At 45.7% G+C, this 26,299-nt stretch overlaps 1 protein-coding gene across 4 annotated transcripts in view; it reads left to right on the forward strand.

Annotated features, from left to right (window-relative positions):
• The window catches only part of SFSWAP (splicing factor SWAP), a 91,920-nt gene that overhangs the window by 50,738 nt on the left and 14,883 nt on the right, over positions 1-26,299 (forward strand). For 3 of the 4 annotated variants that reach the window (XM_008005238.3, XM_008005242.3, XM_037987260.2), the window contains 3 exons: positions 5,704-5,934; positions 7,370-7,560; positions 19,081-19,346. In XM_008005238.3, the coding sequence (XP_008003429.2) occupies positions 5,704-5,934; positions 7,370-7,560; positions 19,081-19,346 (688 nt within the window). The remainder of the gene's footprint in view (positions 1-5,703; positions 5,935-7,369; positions 7,561-19,080; positions 19,347-26,299) is intronic. The other variant, XM_008005239.3, reaches the window with a different exon arrangement.

A 26,299-nucleotide genomic window follows, 5' to 3' on the forward strand; every position in this document is an offset into this window, starting at 1 on the left:
TTAAATGTAAAAAATAAAACTAGAAAAGTAGAAACATATAAAAAGGTAATTTTTTGAAATAATCTCGGAGCTGGAAAGAAGTGTCTAAGAACTGAAGCTGTAAATCATGGGGAAAGATTAGTAGGTCTAATGGGGGCTTGGCCTGAATAAAGTTAAAAGACAAATACAGAAATGGCAGTAATTGCTAACACATAAAAATAAAGGTTAACATCCTTACTATAGAAAGAGCTTTTATAAATCAATAAGAAAAGACAGTCACTGACCTAGAGAAATAGACAAAGGACATGAAAAGATGGTTCCAAAAAGAAGAAAAATCGATGGCCAGTAAATATATTTTTTCAATGTATCCTCATTAACAGGTTTTTATTTTTTGCCTCTCAAATTGATAAAGTTTAAAAAAAGTAACAATGATAGGCTGTGGGCAGTGGGAGTACTGATTTTGAAGGAACAATGATAGGCTGTGGGCAGTGGGAGTACTGATTTTGAAGGAACAATGATAGGCTGTGGGCAGTGGGAGTACTGGTTTTGAAGGAACAATGATAGGCTGTGGGCAGTGGGAGTACTGGTTTTGAAGGAACAATGATAGGCTGTGGACAGTGGGAGTACTGATTTTGAAGGAACAATGATAGGCTGTGGGCAGTGGGAGTACTGATTTTGAAGGAACAATGATAGGCTGTGGGCAGTGGGAGTACTGGTTTTGAAGGAACAATGATAGGCTGTGGGCAGTGGGAGTACTGGTTTTGAAGGAACAATGATAGGCTGTGGGCAGTGGGAGTACTGATTTTGAAGGAACAATGATAGGCTGTGGGCAGTGGGAGTACTGGTTTTGAAGGAACAATGATAGGCTGTGGGCAGTGGGAGTACTGATTTTGAAGGAACAATGATAGGCTGTGGGCAGTGGGAGTACTGGTTTTGAAGGAACAATGATAGGCTGTGGGCAGTGGGAGTACTGATTTTCAAGGAACCATGATAGGCTGTGGGCAGTGGGAGTACTGATTTTGAAGGAACAATGATAGGCTGTGGGCAGTGGGAGTACTGGTTTTGAAGGAACAATGATAGAGAGGCTGTGGGCAGTGGGAGTACTGGTTTTGAAGGAACAATGATAGAGAGGCTGTGGGCAGTGGGAGTACTGATTTTGAAGGAACAATGATAGGCTGTGGGCAGTGGGAGTACTGGTTTTGAAGGAACAATGATAGAGAGGCTGTGGGCAGTGGGAGTACTGGTTTTGAAGGAACAATGATAGAGAGGCTGTGGGCAGTGGGAGTACTGGTTTTGAAGGAACAATGATAGGCTGTGGGCAGTGGGCAGTGGGAGTACTGGTTTTGAAGGAACAATGATAGAGAGGCTGTGGGCAGTGGGAGTACTGATTTTGAAGGAACAATGATAGGCTGTGGGCAGTGGGAGTACTGGTTTTGAAGGAACAATGATAGGCTGTGGGCAGTGGGAGTACTGGTTTTGAAGGAACAATGATAGAGAGGCTGTGGGCAGTGGGAGTACTGATTTTGAAGGAACAATGATAGGCTGTGGGCAGTGGGAGTACTGGTTTTGAAGGAACAATGATAGAGAGGCTGTGGGCAGTGGGAGTACTGATTTTGAAGGAACAATGATAGGCTGTGGGCAGTGAGAGTACTGGTTTTGAAGTGTAAGTTGATACAACCCAGTAATATGGACTGAATTTTAAATGAAAATGACCTTCTACTCCTAGAAACGTGTTTTACCAAGATGTCTATACATGGATGTTCGTTGTAGGGCATGTTTGTTTTTTAAAATAAAAAAAAAACCTTGGAAGCAGTAATGGTATATTGTGAATTGGCATGTCCATACTACTTTTTGCTGTCTAAGTGGTCTGAGTTGACACGGAAACGTGTCTACACAGTAAAAGAAAGGAGTTGCTGGGGCCGGACGCAGTGGCTCACGCCTGTAATCCCAGCATTTGGGAGGCTGAGGGGGGCAGATCACGAAGTCAGGAGTTTGAGACCAGCCTGGCCAACATGGTGAAACCCTGTCTCTACTAAAAATACAAAAATCAGCCAGGTGTGGTGGCAGGCACCTGTAGTCCCAGCTAATTGGGAGGTTGAGGCAGGAGAATCACTTGAAACTCTAAGGTGGAGGTTGCAGTGAGCCTAGATCACGCTACTGCACTCCAACCTGGTTGAAAGAGCAAAACTCCGTCTCAAAGAAAAAAAAAAAAGGAGTTGCTTATTAAGTGAAAATAGCAGGTTATGAAACAAGGAGCTGTGCCCTCATTTTTCACACGTGTACCATTGTACGCTTCTGCCGAGGAATCCACCAATGATGTTCAGATGATTTTTTTCCGTATTGGGATTGCAGTTGATCGTTTTGCTCATATGCTTTCAAAATTTCCCATAGAAAATGTATATTACTTTTGAAGTTAGAAGTTAGCAATAAGAGTTGTTAGCTAAAAAGCAGAGACCTATTTGCTACGGAAGATGGAGGGTTCACTCAGGGGTGCCCAATGCCCTGTCAGCCGTGCATCTGTCCCCGCTTGGTCCCGTCCTCCACCACCTGGGAGATAGTGGACCGTCATCGCCTGAATGCAAATCATAGTGAGTGGTGTGCAGGAAAGAGGTTGGGCAGGCCTGTCTGAGGAGGCCTCGTAGGGGCTGGTCTTTGAAGAATGTGAAAGGGACAGGAGAAGAGCAGGCAGCTCTCAGGCAGAGGGCAGGCCGGCAGCAGAGGTGAGGGGCAGTGCAAACATGGAGCAATGGCCCTGGTCACGCAGGGACATGGCAGCCTTGGGAAGGAACTGGGTTTATTCTGAATGCAGCGTGAGACCACTCGCTGAAGCGGTAGGACATGCTTTCCCTGTGTTGTCACGTGATCTGCAAGGAGGATTCTAGGCAGAAGCAACAATTTAGTGACTGAAAAATTCCACATAAAGAAGTAATTCCTGATTCCCTGCACTGACCTGAGGTACCATGAGAAACTTACTTAGTCTTTTCACCCTCGGTTTTCCCATCTGTAAAATGGAAGCCTCTCAGTGTCCTTTCTGTGGAGCTGTAAAGGCTGAGTAAGGGAGGCCTGTGGGCCGTGTGCCATAGGCCACTCTTAGTGTGAGTAGCTGTGGTTTTGGCTTTGTGTTTGGTATGTATAGATACTAGCTTTAAAATGTCTACTTGAGAGGCCGGACAAGGTGGATCACCTGAGGTCAGGAGTTCGAGACCAGCCTGGCCAACATGGTGAAACCCATCTCTACTAAAAATACAAAAAATTAGCTGGGCATGGTGGCGAGCTCCTGTAGTGCCAGCTACTCGGGAGGCTGAGGCAGGAGAATCGTCTGAACCTGGGAGGCGGAGGTTGCAATGAGCTGAGATCACGCCATTGCACTTCAGCCTGGGCGACAGAGTGAGACTGTCTCAAAAAAGCAAAAAATGTCTACTTGAGGCTGGGCACAGTTGCTCATGCTTGTAATCCCAGCACTTCAGGAGGCTCAGGCGGGAGGATTGCTTGAGGCCAGGAAGTCAGGACTGCAATAAGCTATGATTGTACCACTGCACTGCAGGCTGGGCAATACAGTGAAACCCTGTCTCAAAAAATATTAAGAAAATAAAATGTAAAATGAAATAAGCATCACTAGAAAGTGTTCCAGAAGCTTTCATCTTAATACTCTTATTTGTTGATTGCATATTTTTCTAATTTGGGGAGATGGTTTGGAAATAATTGTTATTAAATCATTTCATGATATGTTTTAGTCTAGCCCCTTGTTTGTTTTGTTTTGTTTTTTGTTTGTTGAGACAGAATCTCACTCTGTCGCCCAGGCTGGTGCAGTGCAGTGGTGTGATCTCAGCCCACTGTAACCTCCGCCTCCTGGGTTCAAGTGATTCTCCTGTCTCAGCCTCCCAAGTAGCTGGGATTACAGGCACTCGCCACCGCACCCAGCTAATTTGTATATTTTTAGTAGAGACAGGATTTCACGATGTTGACCAGGCTGGTCTTGAACTCCTAACCTTGTGATCCACCCGCCTCGGCCTCCCAAAGTGCTAGGATTACAGGCATGACCCACTGTGCCCGGCCAGTTTTTTTTTTTTTCTTATGGAAAATCTCAAACACGTACGAAAACAGAATATCATATAATGCCTGCTCACGCCCCACACATGTGCTCATCATCTGGCTTCAGCTGCTGGCCCTGCTCCTTTTTATTTTGACGTTATAAAATACTGCTCTCCCGGTATTAGTGTCTTGGTGTGTGCCCTGCCCCTTGAGGCAGTTGCTGATGAAAAGTGGTTCTATTTCAGAGGGTCCGGGCTATCACATACTTAACTGTCTACTTCACGTCACACACGGGTTTGAAGCCGTAAATTGCTGAAGCAGGAGGACCTCCTCCAGGGGCCAGCCAGGTAGCCCGCCGTGTGCCGCAGAGGCGGCATCACAAACTTCAGTCGCAGCCCTTCCAGAAGCTGCCTTGTTTACCCGGAACCCACTTCCCTCTCAGTCACCTGGTTTGCGGTGCACTTAGCATCCCCTTCATTGTGGGTTACTTGAATATTCTTCATAAATAACAACTAATGGTGTTTGAAAATACTGTATCTTATTGCAACCAGTTAGCTCTTGTCAAGAGCCATTTATCACAGCATCTGAAAAAGAAAGGGACTCTGTGTTCATTGAGTGGTGGGGCAGGGAAGATGATTTTTTTTCTTCAGGGCCTCCATATTTCCCTTAAATTAAACTTTCTGGATATTCTAGGAGGAGGGATTGCTTCTAAATTTTTGTTACGCTGGGTTTGAAATTTTCTTACAGGTGTGGAAAATGGTCTAACATAATGCCTGTCACAAAGTAGGTAAAAATGTTTGCTGAATAAAGGCATGGATTCTGTAATTTTTGCTTTGTAAGAAAAGGCTATTTTGTATCATGGGGAATTTTTGAAAGAGACCTGTTTATAGTGGAGTCACATCATATGCCTCCTGAAGCAAATTTAGATATATGCTGAGCCGTGAGCTTTTTTTTTTTTTTTTTTTTTTTTTAAAGAAAAATGAGGCCGGGCACAGTGGCTCACGCCTGTAATCCCAGCGCTTTGGGAGGCCGAGGCGGGTGGATCACAAGGCCAGGATATCAAGACCATCCTGGCTAACACGGTGAAACCCCGTCTCCACTAAAAATTCAAAAATTTAGCCGGGCGTGGTGGCGGGTGCCTGTAGTCCCAGCTACTCGGGAGGCTGAAGCAGTAGAATCGCTTGAACCTGGGAAGTAGAGGTTCCAGTGAGCCGAGATCGCGCCACTGCACTCCAGCCTGGGCAACAGAGCGAGACTCCATCTCAAAAAAAAAAAAGAGAGAGAGAGAAATGACAAGAATTGGGCATTTGAAATTGCAGGTGACTGCCCTGGCATCAGCAAGTGTGCCCTTGCCATGCAGTCCCCAGCCAGTGCCGTTCTCACAGCACAGTTCAGGGGCTTGCCCCAGCCCCGCACCGTGCAGTGCACGTGTGTCCAGGTCTGCTCGGATGGCACGGTGTCCTCACCAGACACGTGTGTCCAGGTCTGCTCTGATGGCACACGGCGTCCCCACCAGACACGTGTGTCCAGGTCTGCTCTGATGGCACACGGCGTCCCCACCAGAGACCCTGTGTGTGATGTGACTCCATGCTGGTCACCCCCTTCCCAGCAGCCTATGCTCAGGTGGGTAGCAGGGCCTGCAAAGATTTCCACTCTGTAACATGTATCATAATTCTCACCTTTCCTCAATAGCTTCCTTTGCTCCAATAAGCTTTGCAATCAAGGCCAAAGAAAATGATCTGCTTCCCCTGGAAAAAAACCGTGTTAAGCTAGATGATGACAGTGATGATGATGAAGAAAGCAAAGAAGGCCAAGAAAGTTCTAGTAGTGCTGCAAACACTAACCCAGCAGTTGCCCCACCCTGTGTAGTTGTTGAGGAGAAGAAGCCTCAACTTACCCAGGAGGAGCTAGAAGCAAAGCAAGGTTTGTTGATAGCTTTTAAACTTCTTGAAAGAAAGGAAATACATAAATATAAGGTTTATCTGCTAAGCCAAAAAATCTCAAGGCTGCCAACTAGAATCTGAAGCCTTTGGAAATCAGACCCATTTGGGAGTTGTGTGACATGTCTGAGGTTTTGAAACGTTCTCTGTTAGAGGAATGAGCTCTGCTCTTCACTGAACCTCAGATGCAGTGCCGTTGGCAGTTTGTTTTCGAAGAAACTGAGTTGGCCGTCTTAGCCCTCATGCGCCACAGTGGAATGCATTAATGGAGGCTCACTTTGCGCTTGGCTGGCAGCCCCAGGGTAAAAGGCTCAGCCTTGCTTCCCAGCTCAGGAACCAAACTAGGAGATGCCCTTTGGTGAGGCTGCCTCCCAGCAGAACCATTGGGCCCTTGAAGGTGGTGTGTACCCAGCTGGTTTTCGGGCTGCAGCTCATCTTCATGGGCCACAGCGTGGCCACCACACCCGCCCCAACACTGCCGGCAGCATGGGGACAGCATATAGTCTTCCCATCCTGACTCCAAAATAAATTCTATTCTGCATTAAAGCAGTCAAATAATGGTTGCTGCATTGTGGTTGTTATCTATTCTAACTGATTTTCTTAAATTGCTTTTCTGTATACACACATTCAGATCAAGCAACATTTAAAAGAGGCCAATTTTCAGGCTGGGCGAGGTGGCTCATGCCTGTAATCCCAGCACTTTGAGAGGCTGAGGTGGGTGGATCACCTGAGGTCAGGAGTTAGAGACCAGCCTGGCCAACATGGTGAGACCCCGTCTCCACTAAAAAAACAAAATTAGCCAGGCATGGTGGCGCACGCCTATAATCCCAGCTACTTGGGAGGCTGAGGCAGGAGAATTGCTTGAACCCGGGAGGCAGAGGTTGCAATGAGCCGAGATTGCGCCATTGCACTCCAGCCTGGGCAGCAAGAGCAAAACTCTGTCTCCAAAAAAAAAAAAAAAAAGGCCATTTTTCAACCACAATCCACCATCAAGAACTTCCATTGTGCTGTGGTGTTCTCCCTAAGCAAACTTGTACTCATGCCTGTACATCTGAATCTGTACTTCCTGTGTGTAAACTAACCAACTGTCGGATCATTTGGAATAAAACACTTCTCATAGAGTATTCATTGCCTGGTGTGAATATTTTGGATATATGTTGAGAGCCATTCTGAGGTTTTCATTATTCCAGCTTTCGTTAGTATAGAGTCTCATCAGCCTTCTAACTCTAAAAGTAAAATATCCAAGAAAGGGCACGTTAAAAACTAATTCTTTCAAAATTTGATTTGTCTGATGTATGTACCTATTCAGAAACTTTAACTGACTACATCATATGACGCTTTTGCAACCTGTGAAAATTAAGATCAGATAAAATACTGCTTGCTCTAAACTTCTCTTTTTTCTTTGTTTATTCCTTAAGCAAAGCAAAAGCTGGAAGATCGCCTCGCAGCTGCTGCCCGGGAAAAGCTGGCCCAGGCGTCTAAGGAGTCAAAAGAGAAACAGCTTCAAGCAGAACGTAAAAGGAAAGCGGCATTATTTTTACAGACCCTCAAAAATCCTCTGCCGGAAGCAGAAGCTGGGAAAATTGAGGAGAGTCCTTTCAGTGTTGAGGTATAGTAAAGAAATCCCACATTGGTATTTGCGGGGCTGCGTGGTACATAGAAGCAGGGAGGATGTGTCTCCCTCCAGCTGCCCTAGTCTCTGGCCTGAGTGAGGGATATGAGCCCCCAGCTCTTCCTACGTGGGTTGGCTGGCTTTTGCTTTATAGCTGTGAATCGAAGAATTTGACAAGAGTTTCCCCCGTAAGTGCACGTTCACATAAACAGCAAATACTGCCTGTGATTTCGGGGGAGCCTCTGCTTCACGGCTGCCCTTATGGGGCGGGCAGGAGGGCCTGGGGAGTCACTCCCATGGGTCCTGCTGGGGAAATGTGGTGGACACACTTCCCTGGAGCCCCGCCTCTGCAGCAGCACCAGTACTGAGCTCACACTTAGGGCAGAAATCCTTTTGCCACAGTCTGTATCAATGTCAACACTTTAATTAAAGAGAAAAAGGAAGAGGGAGTTAAGAGAACAGACTCTGGGAGTACATGGCTCCTTCCTCAGTTGTGTGAGCAGAGATATGGCCTTACATGGGGGTCGTCACATGGCTGCCTTACAAGTCTCCTGCGCCAAGGGAGGGTGCTCAGAACAGAGGACTTCAGTAGACACTGGCTCCTATGCCAGGGGGATTGCTCACATGGGTGTCTGAGACCAGAGGCCTTCAGGAAACACTGATGCCTTCAGCAGCAGCAGTACAGTAATTAATCATATTCAGCAAAAACGCTGCCTTTTTTTTTTTTTTAGTCACATCAATTTAGAATCTTTTAAGTTTAATTTTAGATTTTTTATAGCAGTTCTGTCTCTGAATTTTATTTTGTATTTAAACTACAAGAATATCCAGAAATTCTTTGGGTAGTTTAGGAGCATTTTGGAGACATAACTCTTTTAAAGTAAGAAAAATAATAGAGTAGGACACATCCTTTGAGGATTAAAGGAGGATTGTCTTTGTATCAGTAAACTATGACAAAACTGGGCATTTTAGTAACTAGTCCTATAATTGTAGATGAATTAAAAACTGACTTAACATTTGAACTATAATATTAGGATGGGTTTAGATCTACAATTAGACAATAGCTAAGAAGTTGTGGTTTTATGTTATTTCAAGAGCACTTAAAAAATCTTTTTATAAAATCTTTCTCAACCTAATCTCTCTCCTAAAAAAAATGAATGAACACAGGAACAGAAAATCAAACACCATATGTTCTCGCTTATAAGTGGTAGCTAAACATTGAGTGCACATGGACACAGAGAAGAGAACAGCAGACAGGAGGGCCTCATTGAGTGGGGAGGGAGGGAGTGAGGAAGGTAAAGATGAAAAACCTCCCTATTAGCTACTGTGCTCACTGCCTGGGTGATGAAATAAATAAAAGTTGGAAAGAATAAAAAAGATAGTAACTCTGGGAATTTTACTTTTTGAAAAGTTTGCAAACCTTCAAAAAATCGGAAAGAATGGTAAGATGCCCCCAGTGCCCAGGCGATTGCATGCGCATGCTTACTCATCTATATGTGGGCACGTTGACCCACGCGTGCTCGCCGTCTCTGAGACTCGTTTGCAGACGTGGTGACCGCTTTACCCTGAATACCCATGAAGGGCCTTCTCCTGGGAAACACAGTGCCGCACGCAGATTGCCCACTGATGGTACATCACTTCCTCTGCAGGCCGCAGTCACATTGCTCCAAGTGGCCCCACATGTCTTTTGTAGCTCTTTTTTTCCAGTAGTATAGAATGAGCCTTTCATTTTAATTATGCTGACATTTCTAAGAGTCCAGGACCATTATTCAAAACTGATTCTCTGCTTGAAGTCACTCCGCTTGTTTTTCTGTGGAAACAACATTCTGGGCTCAGACTTTTGAAATGATGCAGAAGGCTGAATCAGCTTTCCCGTTTCGGGAGTCAGTCTGAAATCCCCTCACATCTGGCAGGAGGCCTCAGAAATAATATGATGAGCAGGGAGGGGAGAGTTAGATAAGAGGAGCAGAGAAGATGAGTCTGTGTGAGACCTGTCGAGTGCCCAAGTGCCACAGGGTGGGCTCCTGCCCCTGATTCCGGAGTGCCCGGGCCACCCATTGTAGCCTCAGCTCCACAGGTCGGTGATGCCCAGTCTTCTGAGCCGTTCGACTTGCCAGTCCCAGAAATGAACATTTTCAGGGAAGGTAGGAACCCCGAGCAGCCCTGCAGGACACCATCTCACAGCCTTTCCATGGCTCTTCAGAGTCGGGGCTGCCTCCTGGCTCCTCACTTCAGCCCGTTATAGCAAAAGGATCTCTGGTCATTCCTTAGCTTTAATAGAATTTCTTGGCTGGGTGTGGTGACTCACACCTGTAATCCCAGCACTTTGAGAGGCCAAGGCGGATGGATCGCCTGAGGCCAGCAGTTCGAGATTAGCCTGGCCAACATGGTGAAACCTCGTCTCTACTAAAAATACAAAAAATTAGCCGGGCATGGTGGCGCATGCCTGTAACCCCGGCTACTCGGGAGGCTGAGGCAGGAGGATCTCTCGAACCTGGCAGGCAGAGGTTGCAGCGAGCCATGATTGCGCCACTGTACTCCAGCCTGGGCGACAGAGCGAGACTCCATCTCAAAAAAAAAAAAGGACGGCCAGGCATGGTGGCTCACGCCTGTAATCCCAGCACTTTGGGAGGCCAAGGCAGGTGAATCACAAGGTCAGGAGATTGAGACCATCCTGTCCCACATGTTAAAACTCCATCCCTACTAAAATACAAAAAATTAGCCAGGCATGGTGTTGCGTGCCTGTAGTCCCAGCTACTCTGGATGCTGAGGCAGGGGAATCGCTTGAACCCGGGAGATGGAGGTTGCAGTGAGCTGAGATCGCGCCACTGTGCTCCAGCCTGGTGACAGAGCAAGACATTGTCTCAAAAAAAAAAAAAGAAGAAGATATTCTGCAGCAATAAGGGGATGAAATACACAACAACAAAAATGATCATGAGGATGCTTGTAGCCACAAGAAAATGCTTCTGATGTAATAAGCAAGAGAAGCACAATATAAAATACATCCACTTCTGTGGGTACAGCCATGAAAATATGCATGTGGCAAGAAGGGAAGGGAATTTAAGAAAGTAAGGGCGTTACAGTGTTACAGTGGCGTACGGGTTATCGTGTTTTGATACCATTTGTGCAGTGGATAAAGGGGTTCATCAAAAGACATTCGTGAGAATACTTTAACCAATTATATTACATGACTGTATCTGTATGTTGTAATAAAATTTCCAGTGAAATTCAGTCACAACTATAATTTATCACTAACCCAGTTTTTCCCAATCTACTGTAGTTCCACATCACAGCAACCAGAATTATTTCCTTATAAACACAAGATATGTTACAGCTTAGGCCTTTGTCCTATTTATTTATTTCATTTTATTTATTTGTTTTTTTGAGACAGAGTCTCACTCTGTCACCCAGGCTGGAGTGCAGTGGCACAATCTCGGCTCACTGCAACCTCTGCCTCCTGGGTTCATGCCATTCTCCTGCCTCAGCCTCCCGAGTAGCTGGGACTACAGGCGCCCGCCACTGCGCCTGGCTAATTTTTTTGCATTTTTAGTAGAGACGGGGTTTCATCATGTTAGCCAAGATGGTCTCGATCTGTCCTATTTATTTTTATACGTACATTTCTCTCACCTCTCCTGTTTGCAGGCATTGGTTTTTGAATCTGTAGAACATAGAAACGAGTGTTTAAATTACTAGAATGCTCTCCCTGGATATATGTGTGTGTGTATGTGCAGATTACAGCTACGAAGCCATTTCAACAAAAGTGTAATGGTTGTAGCAGATGATGATAAATGTCTTTAATTGCTTCTGAAACAAAAATACTTGTAATTAAATTGGCAATTGTCATAAATAAAAATCAAACTCAAAAATATTTTTAGCCTAAAACAACTTCTGGGACAGGTTACCCTTGACTTTACTAAGTATTCTAGCATCTACTTTACTCACTGATGTTGAGACATTTGACCCAGCTGTGTAGTTGTAAAATTCTCGGAGTCCAGGAGGACTTGAGACAAAACCATGTTTGGCCACCGCACACCCTGGGTGAGGGAGCCAGCGTGGCTGAGGGCACATCAGCACCAGGAGGCTCATGGCACCCCCAGGTCTGTTGGAGCCATGGCTAGCTCAGGCTGACTCTGCAGGGTGGCATGAGGACACTCCCTTATACAAGGCCTGGCGTAACATGGCAGGAATTTTACTGTCACCTTAAAGTTAACTAAAAACAGCCACAGAGCAGCTTATGTGCCTGAAGGACAGTCACTTCTCTGTCTTTACTTTGCTTTTTATAAAACTGATATATACCTATGATTTTTAAAGTTCAAATGCTACAGAAAGGTATAAAAGAGAAAAAGTCATTTCCTTCTTGTGTATTTTTTTTAATTCCTGTGGAAATGGCACTTTTTAAAATTCCTCTCAATTCTCTCCCTTCCTGAGTTTTTAACATAAAGGTTACCATTTTACCTTTTTTAACTGTGCCGTTTATGCTGGCATTAAGTGTATTCACACTGTGCAACCATTACCACCCATCCATTCCCAGAATGTCCATCTTCTAAAACCAAAACTCTTTAGCCATTAAATAGTAACTCCCCGCTCTCCCCTCCCCCAGCCCTGACACCCACCTGCTTTCAGCCTCTGAACGGGACTCCTGGGGACTGCCTGTGAGCGGGATTCTGCGGTGTCTGTGCTTCTGTGCCTGGCTGACTTCGTCTAGCGTGGTGTCCTCCGGTCCAGCCATGTGGCAGCCGCGTTGGACCCCGTTCCTTTTTACGGTTGAATGATGCTCCGTCGTGTCTATCCCCCGCTTTGTTTCCTGTGAATCCTTGAGGGGAAAAACTCAATTTGATTCATGTATGTAGAGATGTAAAACCTCATAGTTATGGGATCATACCCTATGTATTTTTCTGACATCTTTGACTTACAGTAGAGATCCTTCTGTTACCAATGCTTACAGTAGTGTTTGGTGTGTTACAGGCACTTGGTAGATATTTATTGACCGAATGACTGTAAGTAGTTTACCTGTAAATCACCCCCTCTGTGTGTGCCCCTCCCCTGCTGTGGGAAATGTGAGCCACGTCTCAGGTCTGTCTTTGTGAACAATGCCGATCACCCATCTGTGTCCTGTATCTTGTGTACTCCAGTGAGTGCACTCGTTGGGGAAATCCTCACCATGGAATTCTTTTTTTAATTTGAGATAACTGCTCAGTTGACCTCTGAAGGGATTGTAGCAGTTTTATTGGCGCCCATGGGGTATGAGAACTGTTTCTTCATGCCCCTGTCGGTATTGGGTACCATCAGCCTTTCAGTGGGAAAGCAGCATCTGCTTTAACTGACATATTTAATGATAAGTAATACTGAGTCACTTTGCTGATGTCTTTTTTTTTCTTTTGAGACGGAGTCTCGTTCTGCCTCCAGGTTGGAGTGCAGTGGTGCGATCTTGGCTCAATTGGCTCACTGCAACCTCTGCCTCCCGGATTCAAGTGATTCTCCTGCCTCAGCCTGCCAAGTAGCTGGGGCTATAGGCGGGTGCCACCACGCTCGACTAATTTTTGTATTTTTAGTAGAGACAGGGTTTTACCATGTTGGCCAGGATGGTCTCGATCTCTTGACCTCGTGATCCGCCCGCCTCAGCTTCTCAAAGTGCTGGGATTACAGGCCTGAGCCACTGTGCCCGGCCACTTTGCTGATGTTTCTTGGCATTGTCTGCTGCCTTTTGAACTGACTTTCCCTTAGCCTGGGCCTGTGTTTCTTCCGGGCCCAGGAAGGGCCCTTTCTTTGTCTATGCTGCTTCATGTTAGCTGTTTGTCATCAGTGTCACAAACTTTTTTTTCCTCAGGTACGTTTTTGACCTGCCACACTTGGAATTAATTTCAGTTTGAGGAGCCTGTCGCTAGATACAACACATTCACTAAGTCATACATCTTTTCCCTAGTGACTCACAGAGCCTTCTTTACGACGTGCTGAACTCCCATTTGTACTCGATCTTTCTGCGTATGTGTTCCTGTTCAGTCCCGTTGATCGTTAGGAAAGGTGATTTTACATATTGAGATACAGTTGTAAATGATGTCCTAAAGTGTGCCTATTGGCATGGAATGATATTGGCAGTACTCTAAATTTTTCAAGTGGAGTATAAAATTTATAAAAGCATATGCAAAAATAGTGCATATAAACCTGCATATGAGACTGGATAGTTCCCTTGACCCCTTCCCAGGACTCGCAAAGGGGGTGGCTCGTTTACTCGGCCGCCACTCAATCTCTTACAGGAGGGACCACATGAACGGACAGGTGCGGGAACCAGAGCAAAGGAATGCTCCTCTCTAGCGGGAGCAGGCTCTGCACTGGCCTCACGGCATCCTCCAAGCACATTACAATGCTCTTTTAGCTTTGCCGTCCAGGAGGGGGTGTCTGTGACCCTTGGAGCCCCAGAAAGCATATGTTACAGTCAGCGTTGAGTGTTAATCAGCTCTGGAGGGCCAGGGTGACAGCCTTTAACCCTGCCCTCTTGGTACCTGAGTTCTTGTCCAGCGTCCAGCAAGAATCAGGTCACACGAACAAATTGAAGGATGATGAATGTGGAGGACTTTATTGAGCTGTGGAAGTGGTCTCAGCAGAGAGGGAAGCTGACAGGGGGTTACAGCCGGAAGATAATTTTCCCCTGGAGTCTGGCCATCCTCAGCCAAACTCCTCTCCGACATCCAGCTGCTTCGTATTCTCTCTTCGCTCAGACGCGTCTCTCTTCTGTGTGTGTCCCCTAAGTCTGGGGTCTGGGGTTCTTATGGGCACAGGATGGGGGCAGAACAGGCCAAAAGGCAACATTCAGGCGGGAAAACAGGGAGAGTTCTCACTTTGGGCCATGGGTCCAGGCTTGAGTGTGAAGCCCTTGCCAGTATTTCCCTGCCTCCTGTCCGTATCACATATATTCTCTCTTCATTCCTAGTGTGTGTTCTTAATCCAGGATGAAGAGAAGGCAGAAGTCTTCATTGAACCCCTTTTGTCATGCAGTCATTTACATAGTAGCAACAGATTGCAGGATGATTTCTTGGATTCCACAAATTTTTTTCTTTTTCTTTTTTGAGAGAGTCTTACTCTGTCACACAAGCTAGAATGCAGTGGTACCATCACAGCTCACTGCAGCCTTGACCTCCCGGCCTGAAGCAGTCCTCCTACCTCAGCCTTCAGAGTAGCTGGGACTTACATACACTTGCCACCACGCCCAGCTAAATGTTTTTTGTATTTTTGGTAGAGATGGGATTTTGCTATATTGCCCAGACTGGTCTTGAACTCCTGGCCTCAAGCAGTTCTCCCGCCTTGGCCTCTCAAGATGCTAGGATGACAGGCATGAGCCCCTGCACCCAGCCCATAGATGTTTTCAAGTTACAGATCCTGCCAAGTTTACGATTCCAGTAAGAGTTTGACAAGGAAATAGGAACTGAAACCCGCCTATGGTTGCTGAATCTGCTGTGTGCTAGGTGCTGAGGCACTTTGGGATATGCATTAGAAGCTTGCTTGTTCACCAGTGACCGTGACAGCATTTGAGCTGTTGCTGTTCACACATGGGCATTTCTATCAGGACAGCACAGCCAGGAGGAGAGTGGCAGCTCCGGGACCTAGGGCTCAGGCAAGGCCTTGAGGAGCTTACAGAATAGTGAGGACCCACGAGGACCAAAGACCCACAAGTGGTAAAGGACAGGTGGCCCCACTCGGGAAGACACGTTCTCAGGCAGAACGGGTATGACAATGGGAGGCCAGTTGTAGAGAGCCTGGGACTCCAGGATAAGTGAGCACGAGCACGAGAGCTGCATTTCCGCTGAAAGAGTGTGGCTGCGGGGCAGGGGGTGCTGGAGCAGAGTGGGGGCAGGGGTGGGAGGACGCACCTGCCAGGAGACAGTAGGGCAGTGGGGCTGGGTGAAGGGATGGAGAGGACGCTTCAGTGTTCGCCATCCGTCCGTGGGATTGGCCCATTTCATAGTTAATGTAATGCCCTTCACAAATAAGATTTCTTTTATTTTCCAATACAGTCAGATACACATTCGGTCTGCTTTTGAGCAATTTGTTTTGCCGCAGTAGGAAATAATAGTTGCTAGTTCATGTGCTAATTTGTTGCCAAATACTTCATTGTGATAAAGGGGGGCTAATCAATGTTATTTTCCAATGTTACAAAAGTGGCAGGCAGTAAGTTTTTAATGCTCTCATAAATGACCATTTTTCAGAAGTTCTTTGCTTTGTCCTCAACTCTACCTGAACCAACGTATGTCTGCCCCCCTACACTCAGACATGACTTCGGTTTTGATCATTTTTGCTGAAATATTAAAATTGCATCTCAAAGGCAGCTGTGGTTTCTGGGAAGCTGTGTTTGGCATCAGTCCTTGTGCACTTTTAGCACTTGAAGCTGAAAAAAGCGGTAATGTCAACATCACAGACCATCTTAATTCAGCCTGGCAGAGCTCACAGCAGCTCTAGTTTGCACCTTCGTGGTGAAGGATGATCGTGTTGTTGGAATAAATAGAACTGGGCTTCATTACAAGTGACATTTGAAAGTGTTGATTCAGATTGTCCCCTCACTTCAAAATGAAGCCCTCGTCTTTAACCACAGTGGTGAGATAAGTTTTGTTGTTGTTGTTTTTTTTTTTTTTTTTTTTTTTTTTTTTTTGAGACGGAGTCTCGCTCTGTCACCCGGGCTGGAGTGCAGTGGCCAGATCTCAGCTCACTGCAAGCTCCGCCTCCCGGGTTTACGCCATTCTCCTGCCTCAGCCTCCCGAGTAGCTGGGACTACAGGCGCCCGCCACCTCGCCCGGCTAGTTTTTTGTATTTTTTAGTAGAGACGGGGTTTCACCATGTTAACCAGGATGGTCTCGATCTCCTGACCTCGTGATCCGCCCGTCTCGGCCTCCCAAAGTGCTGGGATTACAGGCTTGAGCCACCGCGCCCAGCCAAGTATTATTAATGACAGGCATTAGTTAGGATAAAGGCAAAAAAAAAAAAAGTTTAGAGGTTCAAATCATTGGCAGTAAAAATAGGAGTAGAAACTCAGCTGGAGAGTTGACTCCTCGCACTCCTGTTTGTCTTGACTATGCCTCAGATGGCGTCTCGCGCCCGTTTGGTTTTGTCTTTCACAGACGTTTGCCAGGGACCGGGTTTTTCCATCTCCCCTCTGTTTTAACGCCATGTGTTATCAGTCACACGCCAAAATAGTGCAGTGATTTTGTGAGAGAGAGTAAATGAGGAGAGTTCTTCACCAGAAAAAGACAACAAAGACGTGTTTCTCTTCCTTCTCACATAACAGACTCCTCACTCGAGGGTGGAGTCTGTGTCTCGGCTCTCCTCTTCAGCCTTCTCTTTGTTTTCCTGGGGAAATCCCGGGCCTTGTTAAAAGGACCTGCAGCAGCTCTGACCTCCCCAAACACTCACAGGTGCCCGTGCTGAGGTTCCCAGTGGCGTCTTTCATCCCCGGGGCTGGCTGGCTTTCTCCTGGTTTAAACTCCATGGATATTGGGATTTTTTTAGTGCATCAGCTGATTTCTCTGGTCCCACCCAGGGCTCACCTCAGAGGATATGCTCAGCTCACAAACCTTTGTTCTTTGCTGTTTGCAGAATGGAAGCCCTTTCAGTGTGTATGGGAGAGGCCATAGCTAGGATGTTGAGCCTCTGAAGTTGTAAAGCTTACTGGCTTTTATTTATTGTCTTTTTAATTTAAAGGATCATTTAGCATTGCTTATGGGCAAATCCTGACTAATGCCAGAGTGGAGTGGGTGTTCTTGGATATAGAGCTTGGTTTCTCATTGGACGTTTGTGTGTTAGAATTATGTAAGCAATAAAATATTTTAGCTGAGTGCGGTGGTTCACGCCTGTAATCTCAGCACTTTGGGAGGCTGAGGCGTGCAGATCACTTGAGGTCAGGAGTTTGAGACCAGCCTGACCAAAATAGCAAAACCCTTTCTCTACTAAAAATACAAACAAAAAAAAAATTAGCTGGGCATGATGGCACATGCCTGTAATCCCACCTACTCAGGAGGCTGGGGCACAAGAATCACTTGAGGCTGGGAGGCAGAGGTTGTGGTGAGCTGAGATCACGCCACTGCACTCCACCCCAGCGACAGAGCAAGACTCTGCCTCAAAACAAACCAAAAAACAATAAAATATTTAAAAGTTAGACCTGAAAAATATTGTTACACTTAACAGAATTTCAAATGAGAAAGACCTTTTTGATAAGAACTCTCCCACAGTAAAATGGATTTTTTTTACCGAAGTGTCCCTGGAGATAATTTAGGCAGAGCCGTAAAGATGAACTTGGTAGCGGTGAACTTGGTAGCGGCCAAATGGGAGGGCCATCAGATCCCGAAGAGGAATTCATCCCTGCCCTCCTGCCTGCAGCACGCCCACAACCAGGGAGGGGCATCAGAGAGCAAGGTGTAAACGGAAACATCAAGGAGGCTGAACAGAGGACTGGGAAATCACAGTGCCATCATAAAGCAGCCAGCTCGAGTGGAATCTCATCTTAAATTGGGGCCTGCCCCACCAGGGCTCCGCTGAATTGCTTTTGATCTCAAAGCCAAAGTAAGAAGCATAACTGTAGAAGAGTCATTTCTACTGTGTTTTCCCTCAGCCAGTTGGCCTTGCCAGGGCGGACCTAGGGAGCGGAAAGAAGGAAGGGAAGCCCCCTTAGCACTTTGCCTTTCACAGACGCTGTCCTGCGCACACTGTGCCGTCCGGCACACACTGTGCCATCCTGCACACTGTGCCACGGGCTGGGCTGGAGCTCTCTCCCTGGGGAGCAGCTGGGGGCAGCCTGGAAGACTGGGTCCCACCCCAGCACCTGACCTGAATTTCTTCGAGGCACTAAATGATGAATTGCAGATTTTTTCACTGTGTCTAAAGGTGTGAAATGTTTAATGGCTGTAGTTTAAAATTCACTTAAGTGAATTGAGGAGAGAGTGAGCTTTCTGGGGAGCAGGGCCAGGCTGCAGGCCCACACTGTTGAAGGGTGTTGTCTCCTGACCTGGTTCCGATGCGCTGTGGTGGAAATGTGTCGGGATGCATTGAAGATTCGTATGCTCTTCTGCATGTATGTGACACTCAGATGGAGAGGTTTTAAAACATCAAAGGGGAACCTAGACCTTCTTTAAAAATTACTGTCAGAGTAGTGCAGAGATTCATTTAAAAACCTAATATTGGAGGTTTGAGGAATCTCTCCTCTGGTAGTTAAAACTATTAAAAAGAAACGTATTTTTTTCCAGCATAGCATCTCTAATAACTGTGCTCCTCTTACTGGCTCCTGCTGTCCACAGCCTGGGGGCTGGGAAGGGAGTGCTGCCTGTGGAAAGGCTCGGGAACCAGAGGGGGTTCCCTTTCTCCCTTTGCATCCTGGGAGGTGAAAAGGAGGTCACTCTGGATAGCTACAGGAGGAGACGGGTCTTTGTAAGGGATGGTTGCTGTGTGTGTTGGTGTGAGGGGCCCAAAGTTGAAATTTTATACATATACTTCAGTGTTCTGTTTTCCCTGTTAACACCCAGATTTTCCTTTTATTCTTAGGAATCCAACACTACGCCCTGCCCTCTACTGACTGGAGGCAGACCTCTGCCTACTTTAGAAGTTAAACCACCCGATAGGCCTTCAAGCAAAAGCAAAGATCCACCGAGAGAAGAAGAGAAAGAAAAGAAAAAGAAAAAGCACAAAAAAAGATCTCGAACAAGATCACGTTCTCCCAAGTACCATTCATCATCCAAGTCCAGGTCTAGATCACACTCAAAAGCAAAGCATTCTCTTCCCAGTGCCTATCGGACAGTGCGGCGGTCGAGGTGGGTGTGCAGGGGGCAGCACCTCTGGTGCCTTCATGACCCCTGTGTCCTTCACAGGATACCCAGTAGAGCTAGGTAGAAAGTTTAAAATCAGTGCCACTCTCATTGAGCAGACGTGTGTATGCATGTGCTTGTGTGCCCTGCAAGTCCAAATAAGATCTTTTTTGGTTTTTTGTTTGTTTCGTAGTTAACTTTTGTTTGTTTGTTTTTTGAGACAGAGTTTTGTTCTTGTTGCCCAGGCTGGAGTGCAGCGGTGCGATCTTAGCTCACTGCAACCTCCGCCTCCCGGGTTCAAGTGATTTTCTTGCCTCAGCCTCCTGAGTAGCTGGGATTACAGGCGCCCACCACTACGCCAGGCTAATTTTTGTATTTTTAGTAGAGACGGGGTTTCACCATGTTGGCCAGGCTAGTCTTAAACTCCTGACCTCAGGTTACCCGCCCACCTTGGCCTCCCAGAGTGCTGGGATTACAGGCCTGAGCCACCACGCAGGCCTATACTTAACTACTGCCAGGTTTTTAAAAATTGGTTCCTGGAAGTAAGCCTACCAGGACCTTGATTCACAGGGTGGTGTGCTGGGGGGTCTTTTGTTTTATTTGTGTAAGTGAAGTTTCCCATGCTAATTTCTCTCAAATGTGTAAAGTTGCAAGACAAGAGAACTCTTTAGCACTGGTTTTGGGTTTGGATTCCCTGCTCTGCACATACACTCACCAGTGCCACACTCTGCACATACTTCATGTGGCACCGGTGAGCGTGTGTGCAGAGTGGGTGTGAAGAGGGTGGCGTGGGTGAGCGTGTGTGAAGAGGGCGGCGCGGGTGAGCGTGTGTGGAGAGGACAGCGCGGGTGAGCGTGTGTGAAGAGGGCGGCGCGGGTGAGCGTGTGTGAAGAGGGCGGCGCGGGTGAGCGTGTGTGGAGAGGACGGCGCGGGTGAGCGTGTGTGAAGAGGGCGGCGCGGGTGAGCGTGTGTGGAGAGGACGGCGCAGGTGAGCGTGTGTGAAGAGGGCCGACGGGTGTGTGTGTGTGAAGAGGGCGGCGCGGGTGTGTGTGAAGAGGGCCGACGGGTGAGCATGTGTGGAGAGGGCGGCGCGGGTGTGTGTGAAGAGGGCGGCGCCGGTGCACACTGTTTCCTCTCCACCCTCCTTCCAGAAGTCACTATTAAACCAAAGGCCTTCCTGGTGAGGAACCAGTTTTTCAGAAAGCAGGTTAACATTTCTGGGAGCAGAAATTAAAAATGTAAAAACATTTAAGAGTCACAGAATTTACATCTTGGTGAAAACCATTTTTTAAAAACAAAACAGTGGCCGGCCTATGGGAGGCTGGCACAGCTTGCCCTGTTTTCAGGGCCCCGTTACACCTCGGGTTGTTGCTGAGCACTGACTGGCTCTCTCGGTTTCTGTAGTGCGGCACTGACTGTGCTCGTCTAGTTTTTCTCCTGGAATTGCTGTTAGCTCTTACGTTTCCATGGGAAAAGTACAGATGCCTTGGGCGCTCTGTGGGCTTTTTAAGTATAATTTTACACATTTGCCTCTCTGAATATATCCTAAAAACAATGTGCTTTATTTATTTATTTGTTTATTTATTTAGAGACGGAGTTTTTGCTCGTTTCCCAGGCTGGTCTGCAATAGCGTGATCTCGGCTCACTGCAACCTCTGCCTCCCGGGGTTCTAGCTATTCTCCTGCCTCAGCCTCCCAAGTAGCTGGGATTACAGGTGTGTGCCACCACGCCAAGCTAATTTTGTTTTTTTAGTAGAGATGGGGTTTCACCATGTTGGCCAGGCTGGTCTCTCTCTCCTGACCTCAGGTGATCCACCCATCTCGGTCTCCCACAGTGCTGGGGTTACAGGCGTGAGCCACCATGCCTAGCCTGCTTTCTTTATTTTTACCCCAGCTAACACTTAAAGTTTGACAGGCATTTACACTGACTTCTCTGCAGTGAAATTGGATTTGACTCTATGATAAATCAGTTTGACCTTTCACTCTGCCTTTTTGCGAGTATTTTAAATGTTTCATCACTTCATACCCTTATACACACAAAAAAGAGACCTTGCTATTTTCTAATCAAATGAACAGTTTTGCTAACATATCTTCAATTTCTGAAGGCTCCCAGGAGCTTATATATCAAAGCTTTTTAAAAATTTCTCATTTGAGGCCAGGCACAATGGCTCACACCTGTAATTCCAGTGCTTTAGGAAGCCAAGATGAGAGGATTACTTTGAGGCCTGGAGTTCGAGACAAGCTTTGGCAACATAGTGAAGACCTATCTCTACAAAATTTTTTTTTTTTTTTTTTTTTGAGGCGGAGTCTGGCTCTGTCACCCAGGCTGGAGTGCAGTGGCCAGATCTCAGCTCACTGCAAGCTCCGCCTCCTGGGTTTACGCCATTCTCCTGCCTCAGCCTCCCGAGTATACAAAATATTTTTTAAAATTAGGCAGGCATGGCAGTGCATGCTTTGAACTCCTGAGCTCAAGCGTAGAGTCTGATGTCGGGGGATTGCTTGAGCTGAGCTCAGGAGTTTGAGGCTGCAGTGAGCTATGATCACACCACTGCACTCCAGCCCGGATGACAGAGCGAGACCCTGCCTCTAAATGCAATTAAGTGAAGATTAAAATAAAAAATTTCCCACTTGAAAATGTTTCTTGTGACGTTACATAGCTGAAGACAGGCATAAACAAGCCCTACTAGTGACCAGATTCAGTAAAATTCTTCCCAGTTTTCCTTTTCTGCAGGCTCAAAAGAAAGCATAATTCCTTCCTCAATCCCAAGCCTCGGGGACCGATCATTGTAAGAGCTGTTCATGGTGTTTCTTTAGTGTAAGAAATTAGCTCAACTTTCATGTGGGGAGTTTTTGCAAACACAGCAGATGCGGCATCTGATATTTCCAGGTCTCCTACCATTCACTTCTAAGGACAGATGATGCCGTGGCCGCCAGCTTTTCCCACATTGGTGTATTCAGAGCTGAAAGGCTTCACCTCACACTTGGAATTTCAGGTTTCTAGGCTGTGCATCCTTTTTGTTCACTAGACTATAGGAGAAAAGGTCATTTTACATCTTACTTGAGTGATTTGTTTTAGAATAGATTTAGAGTTACATATTTTTGAATAATTTACTTTAGAATAGCTTTAGTTGCATATTACTTTATATAAAAATATATCTTTATATTATTTTTATGGATTCATTGCTGACAAGTCCAAGAAGCCAAACCCTACTCATTTGTTTGTAACTTTCAGTTAAAAGAAAAAATTAAGGTAAAAATTATCTGAGTATGGTTTCTACTGTGATGGTAGGCTACCAATTTTAATTTGACCTTCATTTAAAATATTTTACAGTGTCAACAGAGCAAAGTGTTTTCAGAACACTCAAATTTTTAATTAAATCTCCATGGCTGAGGAGGTAGTATCTACATACTTTTAGTTAATTTTAGTTAAATAACTGATTAAAAATCATTCAATTTTGCAACTGAGACAAAATATGAAGGCAAAGTGCAAGTTTATTATAAAATGAAAATAAGAGTATTATAAAACAAAACCTTGCAGGTGTTGGATTGTTGAGCAAGTTCTACCGTGGGTGCTGGCCCCTGGCAGTTGTTCCCCTCCACAGGGCCAAGGGCATGGCTGGGTGCAGAGACCAGCAGTGCCGTGGGTTCTGGAGTCCGAGGACATGAGTTAAACAAGCTAGTCAAGCCCCAGATGCTTGGGAGGCAGAGGCAGGAGGATCCCTTGGTCCCAGGAGTTCGAATCTAGCCTGAGGGACATGTTCTCTATGACAAAAGAAGAAGAAGAAGCTGATGGTTTCTCACCATAACCTTTTCTTGTGGAATTCTGCCTCAGCTCTTCTGGGAACAGGGAGTGTGTGTTTTTTTGAGTAGGATTGCATTTTTCTAAACTGGCTGCAAACCTGCGTCCTCCATCCAAGCTCTGCCAGCAATAATCATTTCCAGGGATCCAAGTGGCCTTAAAAATGCAAGTTAGAAATGGGAGGGGTGGTGGTCTCCTCAGTCATATGAATTATTGGAGTATAAAAGGTAACTAAATTTTAACCAAACTATTGAAAGTGTTAATGCGGTTGTTATCAGATAGAATAAACTGTTAACAAGCATAGCCTCCACTCAGAATGGATCAGACTTGTCACCTGGGCCTGAACAGACCCAATTGATCATTTTTAATGACTACTGCCAGCCCACAGTAGAATACCACAGTTGTTAGTATTTCTAATTGTGGTAGGATGCTATGTGGAATATATTTTTTGTATATATTAAGTTACTAAAGTTCTATGTAAAATACAGAAAGTTAAGATTAGAAAGCCTTCTTACAGCACAATGAATATTTATTTAATGGCCATACTGTTCCTGTGGTTGAAGTCCCATTTATTTAGTATGTCTAAGTTATAGGTGACTTTGGATCTCCAAAGGCAAATTAGTCATGTAAAAATCTTTAGTTTTGGGAAATCACTATGTTACTTCTCAAAAAGTATACTAGTTATGACCAGGCAGTATTTAGTGTCTTTTATATCAACATTGAGGTAGGCACAGTGGCTCACGCCTCTAATCCCATCTCTGTGGGAGGCCGATGCAGGTGGATCACCTGAGGTCAAGAGTTTAAGACTAGCCTGGCCAACATGGTAAAACCCCACCACTACTAAAACTACAAAAAACCAGGTGTGGTGGTGGGCACCTGTCATCCCAGCTACTCGGGAGGCTGAGGCAGGAGAATCGCTTGAACCCAGGAGGTGGAGGTTGCAGTGAGCCAAGATTGTGTCACTGCACTCCAGCCTGGGCAACAGAGCAAGACTCCATCTTAAAAAAAAAAAAAAAATTAAAATACTTTTGTTGTCTTGTTTTCTGTTTTCATTTGTATTTTGATATCATATCTAGTTCTCTATCTTAATGGAATGAAGAAGTACTCATGCAGTTCATTTACAACCTAAAATTAAATTTTAATAAGTATCAGTTTGAAACTAAGTTTATTTTTAAAACTTTTGCTAAGATGGTCTCTTGTGTTCATTTACTTATCTAAATACATCTTCAGAGTTAGCCTGGGCTTCTGGGAGTTCTAGATAGATCTCTGCATGTTATCATTTTAAGATATCTTCTAGTGTAGAGACCTATATGATAAAAACATATTTCTGGCTGGGTGCAGTGGCTCACGCCTGTAATCCCAGCACTTTGGGAGGCCGAGGTGGGCAGATCACAAGGTCAAGAGATCGAGACCATCCTGGCGAATACTGTGAAACCCCGCCTCTACTAAAAATACAAAAAGTTAGCCAGGTGTGGCAGCGTGCGCCTGTAGTCCCAGCTACTCAGGAGGCTGAGGCAGGAGAATGGCAAGAACCAGAACCCAGGAGGTGGAGCTTATAGTGAGCCGAGATCGCGCCACTGCACTCCAGCCTGGGCGACAGAGCAAGACTCTGTCTCAAAAAATACATATTATATATATATATATATTTTATATATATATATATATTTTTTTTTTTTTTTTGTAGAAATTAGCTTCCTAAATACTTGGGGTTGGTGACGGAGACTGGGGATGGATTTGGAAGACTTCTTAGGAGTCTTGTTTAGCATTCAGAAGGGACTGAGGCAACATTGGGTTTCCACTTTAGGTTGAAAGTTGTGGCTCCTCATTGCCCTTTTTACCCACGATAAACTGCATAGCAAATCAGTCAAAGCGATGACTCATCTCCTAATCCTGCTCCTTAAAGGAGGAAACCAGATGCTTGCAGTTTCGCGAGTGGCAGTGTTGATCATGCTGAGGTGAAGACCGTCTTCCCATCACTTGCAAAGTGAATCAAAGTGAATCATAGCCAGACACAGATAAGACCAGAGGGTGTCTGCACTGAGCAGTCCAGGAAGGAGGGGAGCTGCAGCAGCTGTCACTGGGCTGGGGACATGAGGAGGAATTGCATGTGAAATCAGTTCCAGTTTCAACTTGAGAAAAATTAAGCCCCGGGAGCTGCTGATAGAGCCCAGACCTTGCTGCTGAGTCATCTGCAGAGATTATTCCAGGAGCTACTGGAAGTTCCAGCTGTGGCAGAGCCAGACCCTTGCTGCTAAGTCATCTGCACAGATTATTCTGTGACTGAAATGCCGTGGGTAGGGACGCGAATGGAGGAAGTGGAGTGGATGAAATGGTTACATGTCGGAGAAAAGAGGCTATTTATAAATATGACCACTGTCATTCAGATAAAATATCTGGAGTTTTGTCATTGAAAAAAGTCTCATTATGTTTCTATTTGAAAGCAAACCATTATGCTTTTTTAAGAAAAAAAAAACCAGGCCGGGCGCGGTGGCTCAACCCTGTAATCCCAGCACTTTGGGAGGCCGAGATGGGCGGATCATGAGGTCAGGAGATTGAGACCATTCTGGCTAACATGGTGAAACCCCGTCTCTACTAAAAAATACAAAAAACTAGCCGGGCGAGGTGGCGGGCGCCTATAGTCCCAGCTACTCGGGAGGCTGAGGCAGGAGAATGGCGTGAACCCGGAGGCGGAGCTTGCAGTGAGCTGAGATCCGGCCACTGCACTCCAGCCTGGGCGACAGAGCGAGACTCTGTCTCAAAAAAAAAAGAAAAAGAAAAAAAAAAACAAAACTGAGTCACATTATGCTTGAAAGTGTTTAATTCAGACCATTTCATCTTTAAGAAGGCTTCTGGTCACATTATATGGATGATTTGCTTATAAAATGGAATTCCTGTTTCTTGCACTATGTTGTGGTATCAATATGAGAAGCCTAATTAGCAGAATAAAAAGCATTAAAGCTTCTTTAGCTAAAGTCAAACTTAGAGAATTGTCTAATGGTATGTAACCCCCTCGTTCTGAGATGGGCGTTTTCCCCCGATAACTTGAAAATCCACTGGTAACAGCCACTTCCCTTTAAAGAAGTCTATTACTAAATGGTATTGTATTTCAGACTTATGAATTTGCAGGCCTTACAAACTAACTTATTTTTCCTGATTATTGA

Source organism: Chlorocebus sabaeus, chromosome 11, assembly GCF_047675955.1.
Source record: "Chlorocebus sabaeus isolate Y175 chromosome 11, mChlSab1.0.hap1, whole genome shotgun sequence".
Lineage (NCBI taxonomy): Eukaryota > Metazoa > Chordata > Mammalia > Primates > Cercopithecidae > Chlorocebus > Chlorocebus sabaeus.